This window comes from Equus przewalskii, chromosome 5 (genome assembly GCF_037783145.1).
Source record: "Equus przewalskii isolate Varuska chromosome 5, EquPr2, whole genome shotgun sequence".
Taxonomy (NCBI): Eukaryota; Metazoa; Chordata; class Mammalia; order Perissodactyla; family Equidae; genus Equus; species Equus przewalskii.
In genome coordinates, this window is record NC_091835.1 from 71,389,232 (window position 1) to 71,401,259 (window position 12,028).

Sequence of the window (12,028 nt, forward strand, 5' to 3'; positions counted from 1 at the left end):
TCTCTTTCCAATTTGCCAATAAACCTTGGCAGGCCTGAGGCCAAGTGCTGGGCCCTCTTTTCTACTCTTGCCACACTTGCCCCCTAGCTGACCTCATCTATTTCCTTGGCTTTACATACCTTGATAACTCTCGATTTTTTTCTCTTTAGACCAGACCTCTCCCTGAGCTCCAGATTGCCAAATCCAACTGCCTTCTCCACATCTCCACTTGGATATCTGATGGGAATCCTTAACTTCACTGGTCCAAATGTGATCATTCCCCATCTTCTTTATTTCAGTAAATGGTACCGTTATTTCCCAGTTGCTCACTATCCTTGGGTTCACCCTTGATTTCTCTATTTCTTTCACACTCCGCATCCGGCCCAAATCTGCTAAGTTCTACCTTAAAAAAATACCCAGGGGCCAGCCCAGTGGTCCAGTGGTTAAGGTCACATGTTCTGCTTTGGCAGCCCGGGGTTCACCGGTTCGGATACCGGGTGTAGACATAGCACCACTTGGCAAGCCATGCTCTGGCAGGTGTCCCACATGTAAAGTGGAGGAAGATGGGCATGGATGTTGGCTCAGGGCCAGTCTTCCTCAGCAAAAAAGAGGAGGATTGGTAGCAGATGTTAGCTCAGGGCTATCTTCCTCAAAAGAAAAAAAAAATTAAGCTGGTCTAATAGTATAGTTCTTAATATTAATAAGAACAATAATAGTAATACTATCATATAATAAGTGCTTATTATGTGGCAGATACATGATTATCTCATCACAACAACCCTATGAGGTAGGTACCAGCGCCACTGTTTTACGGATGAGGGAATTGATGGTCCAAGAGGTTAAATAACTATTCAAGGTCACACAATAAATGGCAAAGTCAGGATGTGAATCCAGGTCTGTCTGACCAACTCCAGAGCCACCATGCTCTACTCCTCTTTGTCTACTTGTTCATTCATTCATTCATTCACGTAATTACTCATTTAACAGTTTATTCACTGATACTCTCCTACATACATGGCACTGTGTGAAGCATTAAGTGTTGAGGAACACAGTCCCTGCTTTCAAGAAGCTTACAGCATAATGTAGGAAGCTGACGTCAATGAAGTAATCACCGATTCATGTATAATTATAAACCGAGATATGTGCACTAAAGGAAAGGCAAGCTTCTGCCAGACACTACAACAAAAGAACCTCGCCTTACTAGGGTGTCAAGGAGCCTTCCCTGAAGAGGTGATCCTATAGCTGAGAGCTGATAAATGAGCAGGAATTAATTAGGCGAAGTAGAGAGAGATGGGGAGAGCATTCTAGGCTGAAGGGGCAGTAAGTGCAAAGGCCCTTCTGCAGAAGTAACCAAGATCTGGAGGGATGAAAGAAGCATTGGGGCTGGAGGGCAGAAAGCCAGGGGTGAGCATTGTGAGAAGAAACCAGAGAAGCAGCAGGGCCAGACTGCTGCAGACACTACAGTACATAATAAGATTTTGAGTATTTTTTTGTTGGATGAGTTGGGGGAAATAGACACATACATTGCTGGTGAGAATGTAAATAAATATAACCTCTATGGAGGGTAGTTCATCAACATCTATAAAAAGTAAAAATATGTAAAATGACATATATATAACGTTATTTATTGGAACACTGGTTTTTGTTTGTTTGTTGAGGAAGATTTTCCCTGAGCTAACATCTGTGCCAATCTTCCTCTATTTTGTATGTGGGTCGCTTCCACAGCATGGCTGATGAGTGGTGTAGGTCCATGCCCAGGATCCAAACTGAAGGGAGTGTGCCAAACCTAACCACTATGCCACAGGGCCAGCCCCTGTGACACTGTTTTTAATAGCAGAAGACTGAAAATAACACGCATATCTGTTAACTGGTTAAATTGATTCTGGGGCCCAGCCCTATGGCCAAGTGCTTGGAGTTCCTCGCGCTCTGCTTTGGTATTCTGGGTTCGTGGGTTTGGATCCTGGGCACAGACCTACTCCACTCATTGGCCATGCTGTTGAGGCATCCCATGTGCAGAGTAGAGGAAGATTGATGCAGATTTTAGCTCAGGGCTAATCTTCCTCAAGCAAAAAAAAGAGGAGGATTGGCAACAGACGTTAGCTCAGGGTGAATCTTCCTCACACACACACACACACACACACACACATGAAAAAACATTAAAAAAAAGATACACTAAAAAACAAAATAGATGACATTAAAAAAATTGATTCTGGTACGTACATTATACAAAAGAATAAAATGCAATTGTGAAAAAGACTGAGGACACACTCTGTGTACTGATCTGGAAATAGCTCCAAGATATATTAAGTGGGGGAAAATGTTGCAAATTAAATTCTGCATCATTTGCTGTTTTTATATTTAAAAGATGGGGTATAAATTTATATCAGTATTTGCTTGATTGCAATGAAGAAACTGTGGCAGTATATATAAGAAATTAAATAAAGGGGTTATGTGGGTTGAGGAAGGCTGCATAGAAGAAGAACGAGAGTGTGAGGGAGGGGCCAGCCCAGTGCTGCAGCAGTCAAGCTCGCACATTCTACTTTGTTGGCCAGGGTTCGCTGGTTCGGATCCCGGGTGCTGATCTACACACTGCTTGTCAAGCCATGCTGTGGCAGCCATCCCAAATATAAAGTAGAGGAAGATGGGCACGGATGTTAGCTCAGGGCCAGTCTTGCTCAGCAAAAACAGGAGGATTGGCAGCAGATGTTAGCTCAGGGCTAATCTTCCAAAAAAAAAAAAAATTAATTAATTAATGGGGTTGGCCCCATGGCTGAGTGGTTGAGTTCGCATGCTCTGCTTCCACAGCCAGGGTGTCGTGGGTTTGGATCCTGGGCACAGGCGTGGCACCACTGGTCAGGCCATGTTGAGGTGCTGTCCCACATGCCACAACTAGAAGAACCCACAACTAAAAATATACAACTATATACCGGGGGGGGGGGGGGGGGTTTGGGGAGAAAAAGGAAAAATAAAAAATCTTAAAAAAAAATCAAAACACACTATGGTTATGTAAGATATTATCATTGGAAGAAGCTAGGTAAAGGGTACATGGGAATTCTACCATTTTTGCAACTTCTTGTGAGTCTAAAATTATTTCAAAATAAAAAGTATTTAAAAAAATCTATCAAAGTCTTTAGTTCAAGATAACAAACAGTTTAAAATTTATCTTCATATTTATTGTATCCCGCAAATTTGGGATGTAGTTTTTTCATCTTAGCTTAGTTCAAAGTATTTAATTTCATCATGGTTTATTCTTTGACCTGTAGTTATTTGAAAGACTTTTTTTTTTCATTTCCAGATGTATGTTTGTATTTATATTTTACATTGTGGTCAGAGAATATGGGCTGTATTATACAATTCTTTGAAATTTGAATTCTATTGGTTGAGACCAATTTTTATAAATATTCTAAGAAGAATGAATATTTTTTAAGTTTTGGGCGCATGGTTCTACCTATATTCATTAAGTCAAGCTTGTTGTGTTGTTAAAAAAAAGAGGCCAGTGAAGCAACCTAGTCGAGAGATGATGGCGGGTTGGGAGCTGGGAAGATGGAGAGAAGTGGAGGGATTCCAGATTTATTTGGGGACAAAACAGGCACTTCGTAGCGTTGGAGGAAAAGGGGGAAAGATGAAGGAGAGAGCCATGGAGGACGACCTCTTTGGTTTCTGGTTTATGCAATTCGACAGATGGCTGAGCTGTGCAATTAAGACAGAGAATCCTGGGGGAGATTGGGAAATCTCTGCAGAATTCGCCCTAAGAAAGTTTCTTTACTTCCTCCGGGGGCTAGGAGAGAGGCGGCAATATCAAGGCGTGGAGCTGAGTCTCAGCAGCTCCCCGCCCTTCCCTAAGCGCTCTGTATGTACCTGTGTTACAACAGTTATCACGGTGTATTAGCATTCCAAAGTTCGCACGCACTGGACTAAGAGCTCCGAGTGCAGCGGATGGGTTTCTCGTCCGCAGCTCGGAGACTTTGCCCAGAAACTGGCTCCGCCCTCTCCCAGCCCACCTGTCCTAGCCCCGCCCCAGGGATTTCCGGCCCGCCTGCCCCTGCGCACCAGCCTCGCCCTAAAGAGCTCCGCTCCGCCCCTACTGCAACCCCTGCCTCCTAGCCGAGTGGGGGCTAGAGTGATTGACGAGTGTGTTCTCCAATCATAACGCCGAGTGACCACATGATTACCAACTAGGAGGTAGCAGAGGCGGGAGCCCAAGCCTTGGGGTAGGGGTGACCAGGAAGTGAGAGCGGAGACTGGGAAGGACGAGTCAAGCGCTGGAGGTGTAAAGGTGACGGGGGTTCTGGATTCCCCAATTTCGTCATTTCTGTGTCAGGGGTCCCTTCGCAGCTGGGAGCTATGGTCTCTATTTGCCCTTTTTACGGGGGAAGGGGGTGTGTCTACGTATGTAAGTGTCTGAGGATCTTTCCCGAGCTCCCTTCCCGGTTTCGCCTGGAGGTGGGTCCTTCTCTTAGCCTGGGGTTGGGGTCCTGCCCCTCGTCCTCCTCCCCGGGGGCGGTAAAGTTGTTTAAGATCCTCTTTAGCCCGTGGCTGGTTAAAGTCTTCCGGACTGAGTCACGGAAAGGGAGATGAGGGAGGGGGCCAGCGAGGTTCACGGACTCGGCCCCTCTCCGGAGGAGCTAGAGACCTCCAGCTGCGGCCAGAGGTAGTGGCAGGCGGCGGACCCCGGGGGCTGGATTCCTGTGGACAGGGAACTAGCAATAAAATAGGTATTGAGGGCGAGGGAGCGGGTGAAAAGAAACGTTCCTCCTGTGGATGTCGTGGTAGTTCTCTGAGAGCGACGGTGGGGCGGAGGCCTTGGGGCGCGGTCTCTAAATCCCCTTCCCACCTCTGGGCTGTCAGCTTTTGGCCTTCATTTCTTTCTCCTCAGCCTAGAAGAAACACCTGAACATGTGGAATCCCAATGCTGGTAAGTGTTTGGGGTCTTTTCTCCCACCCCAACCCTTTTTCAGATGGGCTCCGGAACAGGAAGTTTGTGTCGGTTTTTCCTCGACTTCTCCAGCCTCACCCGCAAAAGCAAAGTCCTTTGACCATATCTGACCAGTGCTCCTGTCTTTCCTTAGAGCTCACGGTCTCCTTCCCTCACCATCCCTGCCAGAGACCTTACCTTTTCTCTCTCCTACGCAGGCTTGTCTTCCTTACCCTCCTTTCTCCTTCCTCACTGTTCCACTTCCCTTTAAGGACGCGTTGAGTGAGAAGCGGAACCCCCTTTTTTGTTATTGTTGTTTGTTGTCAGAGGCTCTGGGCAGTTCTAATCTTATTTTGTTCTTTGCTTCTTCCACCAGGGCATCCAGGGCCAAGTCCATATCCCCCTCACATCGGAGGTCCCAATCCTGCCCATCCACCCCCTGTCAATCCTGCCTTTCCTCCAGGCCCCCCTCCCCCAGGACCTCTCCCCGGGAATCCAGCTTTCCCCCCATGTGGGCCTGCTCATCCTGTGCCACCGCCAGGGTATCCAGGATGCCCACCTTCAGGTCCCTACCCCCCGCCATGCCCACCGCCTGCCCCTGGCATGCCTCCTGTGAATCCCTTGGCTCCTGGCCTGGTAGGACCAGGAATGGTGATGGACAAGAAGATGCGGAAGAAAATGAAGAAAGCTCATAAAAAGGCGCACAAACACCACAAGCATGGCAAGGTCAGTGCCCTCTGGAACCCGGCTAGAAAGGAGTGCCCCCTCCAAAGGACTAGGCAGGCAGGGGGTGGGCAAGGGGGATTCGCAGTCTGAGGACAGGGGGAGGCGATTGTGTAGATGGTTCTTCCTCTTTGTAAAGATTCCCACTAGGAAGAATCTGATAATCTTGAAAAGAAATGTGAGGCTAATTGGGCCTTCCCTGCCCGAGGGGCTAGGCTGAGCCACAGAATGAATTTCAGAATCAAAAGCCCTTCTTGCTCGCCTGCCTTTCTCTCTCTCCCAGAACTTTTGCTCTGGCACCCCCAGATGCATGTTTTAGCAAGTTGGACACTCCCACTCAGGTGGTCAAAATGTCAATTAATAGGGTCAGTCCATTGACAAACCGAAGGCTTGTATAATGCTTAACAGATAATAATCTGGCCCTAGTTCCTAGAGTTCCTTTCTCTCCTTCGTTGTTCTCAGGGTGTTGTTTTAATTACATGGGTCTTTTGTCCTACTACCCAGCAGGGAAACTGAGGACAGGAGTAGTCAGTGACTCTCAGCCTCAAACAAAACCTGAGTTTCATCCTCATCCCCAAGGCTAAGTATCTTCATTCTAGAGGAGTGTTAATTAGCAAGGGTGACATTAGCTCCCAGGACAACTCTGGAAGGATTGAACCAACCTGGATCTTGAGGCGGCCTTAATTTGTATTTTACTGCCTAGTATTTATTTGCCTTACAGCTTTGGGTGCTAGTTCCTGGTTCTGGATCTTTGGTAGAAGTCTGAGAAGGAAAGATTGAATAGGAGAGAAATTACCCTGGAGAGACTCAAAAATGTTTTTAATGACAGTTGTTGACGGCAGTGTGCATGTAAAGAACCTTGACTAGGATCCTCCCAGCCTTCTCTCCTACCTTCCTCATTTCTTCCAGTTGGGGCATAGAAAAAAGTAAGAGATAGATGCAGACACAGGTGCTGATTCTACTCACTTTTCTTAGATTCAGAGCCACTAGGAACTTTCCGTTCAGCTAATCAATAAACATTTATAAGGTAGCAGCAGCTTCCTAGCACTCTTCTATACTTGTCCTGTAATTTATTCCTTGCCTAGGCACTGGCTCAGGTAAAGAAAGTTGGAAACTTGCTCCAAATGCAGTATGTTAAATTCTGTGGGATGATTTAGGATGGTTTAATCCGTTCCTGTGTGCTCACTGCTGAAGGAAATCCTTGCTTTTGCTGATTAAAGGACAGTGTGGTTCAAGACTCTGTCCTTCTTAGGAAGCGAGCACTTGGGTGGAGGGGTGGAGTGGTCAAAGGTCATTTGGATCTGATGCTATCTCCTTTCCCCTTTCCCCTTGCAGCATTCCTCCTCCTCCTCCTCCTCCAGCAGTGACTCTGACTGAACACAGAGCCTGGACCCTTCCCTCAAGTCTCTCCAGTTCTGCTCTCCCATCAAGCTTCAGATGCCATCTTGTACTGGGGGAAATTAGCCCTCATGTACACCGCCGCGCCCCCCCCCCCCCCCCCCAATTTGAGCCTCAATCTGCTGTTAGTCCTAACTGGCTAGGGAAAATGGGCTAGCAAAGGCCATCTTCTCACTACTTGGATAGAACTTGAGCTATTGAAGCTTAAGCTTATTTTGATGAATTTAGCAGAACTATTTTTTGAAGATGATGAGACCTTTGAACTAAAAGCTGAAGACAAGTCTAAGATCTGTAAAATGTGATTTTTTTCCCCTTTCTTTTGTAATACTTGTGGTTGGGGAGGTGTTGTGGAAATTTAATTACAGGGGGAAAAATAAAACTCCTGTACCTTGTTTGCAGTGGTGGCGCACATGGGTGATTTAGTGGCAAATACATTTCCCAGCAGGCCTTTATTGATTGTACTAACCTCAAAGCTGCTGGAAAGTGGGGTCCATTTGGTTGATGAGCTCTGCCATTTTGGAACCTAATCTCTACTCTTTAGCTCATATGCCATCTCAGGTCCTCCTCTCATTCTCCCACTCTCAGTCCAAATAAAGCTGTTTCGCCTCGTCTCTGTTCACTTGTGCCATTACCTTAGTTGAGCCCAGCACATTCTACTACTTCTGCTGCCCTTCCACAGGCCCTTTAAAGTATAGCAGTTTTGTAGTAAGGAACCAGAGCATCAGCGAGGAAGATACCATACTGTCCTTAGGTTTCTTAAGTGGGAGGAACCTTCAGAATTGGTTCAGGTTTAGTGGAATGAATCTTTACTCTCTTTCCTTCAATGAATGGACATAGGTCTTTAGCATAAGTTTTTGTATCTTCTGCAGAGGTTCTCAACCCTGGCTGCCCATCAGCTATCAGAGAGTCATTTAGGGCTTTGCCCCAAATCTTTTTGAATAAGACTCTTCAAGGATGGGGCCCTACAAATCAGTATTTTTAAGAACCTTTATGGGTACTTCTGATGCACAACTGGAACTGAGGGCCACTGGTTTACTATATGCCATGCATGGCACTACACATCAGGTTCTTAAAGATCTGTAGAGTAGAGGGAAAAGACATCTAAGAGAACTAATAAAGATAGATGCTATAAAATGCCAGAGGGATGTAAACCTAGAAATAACTGGGAAGGGAAGGAGCAAACATGACTTTATAGGAAAAGTGACATTTCAACTATTTCTTGGGACTTGAGTGTGAAAAGTACAAGTAGATAAAAAAATAAAAGACTGGATTTACCAAGGGGATGGCAGAGGGGAGCTGGGAAAGGCATGTGTTTGGGTACAGAGACATAAAGCTCCGTAGCATGTTTTGGAACCACAGGGATCCTAATGGGGCTAGATTGATTTCCTGGAAATTATTGAGGAAATACTGTGTTCTGGGTCCTGAAGCTACAAAGATGAACAACACAGTCCCTGCCCTCCATGACCTGCAGGATCTAATGGAGCAGACCAACATGTGAATATGTGAATAGGTTATTATAATAGAGTAAAAAGGATCACAGTAGAGACATGGATCAAGTAGTGGGAGAGCCAAGGAAAGAGTGACAGTGCCACTGGGAAAATGAGCTAGGTCTGGGCTGGGCCTCAGGACGAGGAGGAGTTTCCCAGTTGGTCAACAGTATCAGCAAACACCCAGCTTTTATGTGCCAGGCACTGAGTACTGTAAATTTCTAACTTGTGTCATCTTCCCAGCAACCCTGTGAGATAGGTACAATTATTCCCATTTTGTAGATGAAGAAAACTTGAGTTAGGATTCGAGCTCAGGCAGTGTGGCTCCCGAATCTGTTCTCTTAACCTAATAGATTCCAGGCAGAAGAAGTTTTCCAGAGGTACAGAATTGTAAAAAGGCATAGCGTGAAAGTTCAGGAGTTCCTGAGCCTGATTCCCAGTGCGGGAGCCTGAAGGCAGGAAATGAGGCTAAAGTCGGGGAGATGGAGCTAGAAGAAGGAGTGGACTTGAGAGAGATTTCTGAGGAGCTCACCGGGCTTGGGGATTGAGTGTGAGGCTTGAAGAACAGGGAACGAGTGTTTTCTAGTTGGCTGTATGGATCCATGACTTGTCCCTGGGGCGAGTTACATGAAAAAAATGAAGTCTTCCTATATTTTAGATCTTGCTTCTAATTTTATTAGGAAATCCAAGGCCTGCTTTTCCAGTGTCCTGGATTTGGGGGCCATTCTAATGTTTTTTTTCCAGTCACTCTCTGTTTTCACTTATTCATCAGCTCTTCCTTTTTGAGGAGGAGAAGGAAGATGTGGGTGTGGGGGATGCGACTGGGGGGATGGGGGAGGCTGTGAGGTGAAGAGAAATGGGACATTGACAAAAAAGACAGAAATAAGGAGAGACAATGAGAAGGAGCTGGAGGGGAAAAACACAAAGAAACAAAGAAATTAGGGAGAAAATTCACTGCCCACTTCCTCCCTGTTCCTAACAGGGGAGAGCATACCCCTTCTCGGCATTTCTAAACCATATGCAGAGCACCTTGCTGTGGTTGTGTGAGTGTTGTTTCTCAAAAGTTTACTAACTTTTTAAAAGCTAAAATAATACATATACTTGGAGAAAACTGTAGTATTTTTAATAGGATGTTCAGTGAAAAGTAAGGTTCTCCTCTCATCTCAGATTCCCAGCTTCCTCCCCAAAGGCAACCATGACAACAGATTCTGTTGCAAACTTCCAGAGCTATTCCGTGCATAGTCAAGTCTCCCCCTTTCTATTTCTGCCTCACATTGTTCCTATTGCCCCCCACCCCCACTTTATATCAAATGGGAGCATAGTACAGGCCCTCTTTTGGGCCTAACATTTTCTCATTTAATTATCTATCTTGGAGTTGATTCCATAGCTGTGTGTGTGTGTGTGTGTGTGTGTGTGTATGGCTTGTTTATCTGACAAATCTTTTATTGCTACAATTTTAGATTCTTTCCAGTCTTGCTGTACACTTAACTGCTGCAGTGAACATTTTGGTACATAGATCTTTGCCAGAGGTTGAAAAATTGGATGCCCATGGCTATATCTGGCTATGAGACTTTTTTTTTTTTGGAGGGACCACTCTCTGCGTTAAATATGAGACATTTTCAATAAAAGTTCAGATTTCAAGCTGGAAACTCTAGCAACAGTGGGCCCACATTTCTAAAGGCAGAGTTATGGCCCTGAGTAGTAGTCATTCCTTATAGATGGGTCTTGTATTCTCCAGTCTTCTCATCACCCTTTCAAACTCCTGTTGCCTTTGTTTAGGCAACTTCTCCCAATTACAGCACTTGCTTGGACCCTGAGAGCATTGGGTTTGTGCCCCCTGTTTTGTGCGTCAGTGTAAGACTCTAAAGATGGTAGTTCTCAAATGTTTTTATCTTATGCCTTCACTACCTGGTGTCCATGAGAGGATCTGGGATTCTGCCATTCTCTTCTTACTAAAAACTAAATATAGCAAGACGTCCATATATCAGGTTGCTTTGTGGCGCTAGGCACGTTCACTCACTTGACCAGCTTGGTTCCCCTTCCCAGAAGAATTCACTGATTCATAACATTATCAGGTATTGCTATTAGATGCACCCCATCTTTCTCTTTCAAAGCTGGCTGCAACTGTTGGCCAGCCCCAATAGAAGCCATGTTATTGTTAGTAGAGGATAATGTTATTTTATCGACTTTTTTTTTTCTTGCTGAGGAAGATTCACCCTGAGCTAACATCTGTTGCCAATCTTCCTCTTTTTTTTTTAAAGGTTGGCACCTGAGCTAACAACTGTTGCCAAATTTTTTTTTTTTTGCTTTTTCTCCCCAAATCCCCTCAGTACATAGTTGTGTATTTTAGTTGTGGGTCCTTCTAGTTGTGGCATGTGGGATGCTGCCTCAGCATGGCCTGACGAGTGGTGCTATGTCCACACCTAGGATCCAAACGAGCAAAACCCTGGGCTGCCGAAGCGGAGTGCATGAATTTAACCACTCAGCGATGGGGCTGGCCCCAATCTTCCTCTTTTTGCGTGAGGAAGATTCACCCTGAGCTAACATCTATGCCAGTCTTCCTCTATTTTGTATCTGGGTTGCTGCCACAGCATGGCTGCTGACGAGTCGTGTAGGTCCGCACCTGGGAACCGGACCCAGGCTGCTGAAGTGGAGTGCACTGAAGTTAACCGCTGTGCCACTGGGCTGGCCCCCCATCAACTTTTGATTTGATCTTTGGTTTGCATCCCACATTAGAGATGATTTCAGGGATAGGCACTCACTTTCACTGGAGCTCTCAGAGCCCCTAGGGTATAAATAACCCAAATGCAAAATCTTGAGATTAATCTCACCTTCAGCCCAGGCCGCACAGTAAGCCTACTCCTGAGTTTGCTTTTTTCTGGGTCTTCTAACATTTTCTTACTTTCTTTCCTCTCTTTCAGTATTTGGTCCGCCCCTTGCCTTTGCCAAATGACAGACTTCTTTTTATTTCTTTCTCACATTGTTCCCAATGCCCACCTCTTCATTTTGGGGGTGAGAAGAAAGGCATTGGAGTCCCCAAGCCTTATTTTCTACTTCAGGAAGCTATCCTTCTTCAGATGTCTCCACTCAATTGGGGTTGCCCAGTAAAACTTGACTAATATTCAGGTCAGAACTGACACTCAGGGACTTGTACAAGATTCAATAATAACCCTGTATTTGCTGTCTCTTTCAACTTCCCTCTCCTTATTTTGTCTTATTCCCTTCCAGGGCTCTTCTCTATTTTTTTAAAAAGAGTTTTAATGTGGAGATTTACAGATATACACAAAAGTAGAGAAAGCAGATTAATGAACTCCTATATTCCCATCACCTAGCTTCAGTAGTTATCAATGTTCTGCCGATCTTGTTCCATTCCACATCATATTTTTTCCAATTTTTATCATGAAAATTATTTCTAAGAAGTTTAAAGAACAGTACAATCATTACCCATAAACCTACCACCTAACTCAAAAATTGTTCACATTTTACCATATTCGCTTTATTGATATACCTATATGAACCATATGAA

The 12,028-nt window shown here is 45.2% G+C and overlaps 1 protein-coding gene across 5 annotated transcripts; it reads left to right on the plus strand.

The window, feature by feature from the left end:
- The first annotated feature begins 3,887 nt into the window (after positions 1–3,887).
- PRR13 (proline rich 13) lies at positions 3,888–7,626 on the plus strand. Of its 5 annotated transcripts, none has more exons than XM_008532971.2 (4): positions 3,888–4,255; positions 4,856–4,894; positions 5,271–5,620; positions 6,953–7,626. In XM_008532971.2, the coding sequence occupies exons 2-4, from the start codon at positions 4,876–4,878 to the stop codon at positions 6,992–6,994; spliced, it is 411 nt and encodes a 136-aa protein (XP_008531193.1). In that variant the 5' UTR covers positions 3,888–4,255; positions 4,856–4,875; the 3' UTR covers positions 6,995–7,626. The 5 variants fall into 5 exon arrangements, with proteins under 5 accessions (XP_008531193.1, XP_008531195.1, XP_070477621.1 ...); XM_008532973.2 differs by having other exon boundaries at positions 4,188–4,255; positions 4,828–4,894; XM_070621520.1 differs by having other exon boundaries at positions 4,193–4,422.
- The last annotated feature ends 4,402 nt before the right edge of the window (positions 7,627–12,028 follow it).

Bases quoted from the DNA above. Each gene is read 5' to 3' on its own strand.
- PRR13 (XM_008532971.2), top strand. The intron at 5,621-6,952 runs GTCAGTGCCCTC...TTCCCCTTGCAG, and splicing joins AACACCACAAGCATGGCAAG to CATTCCTCCTCCTCCTCCTC.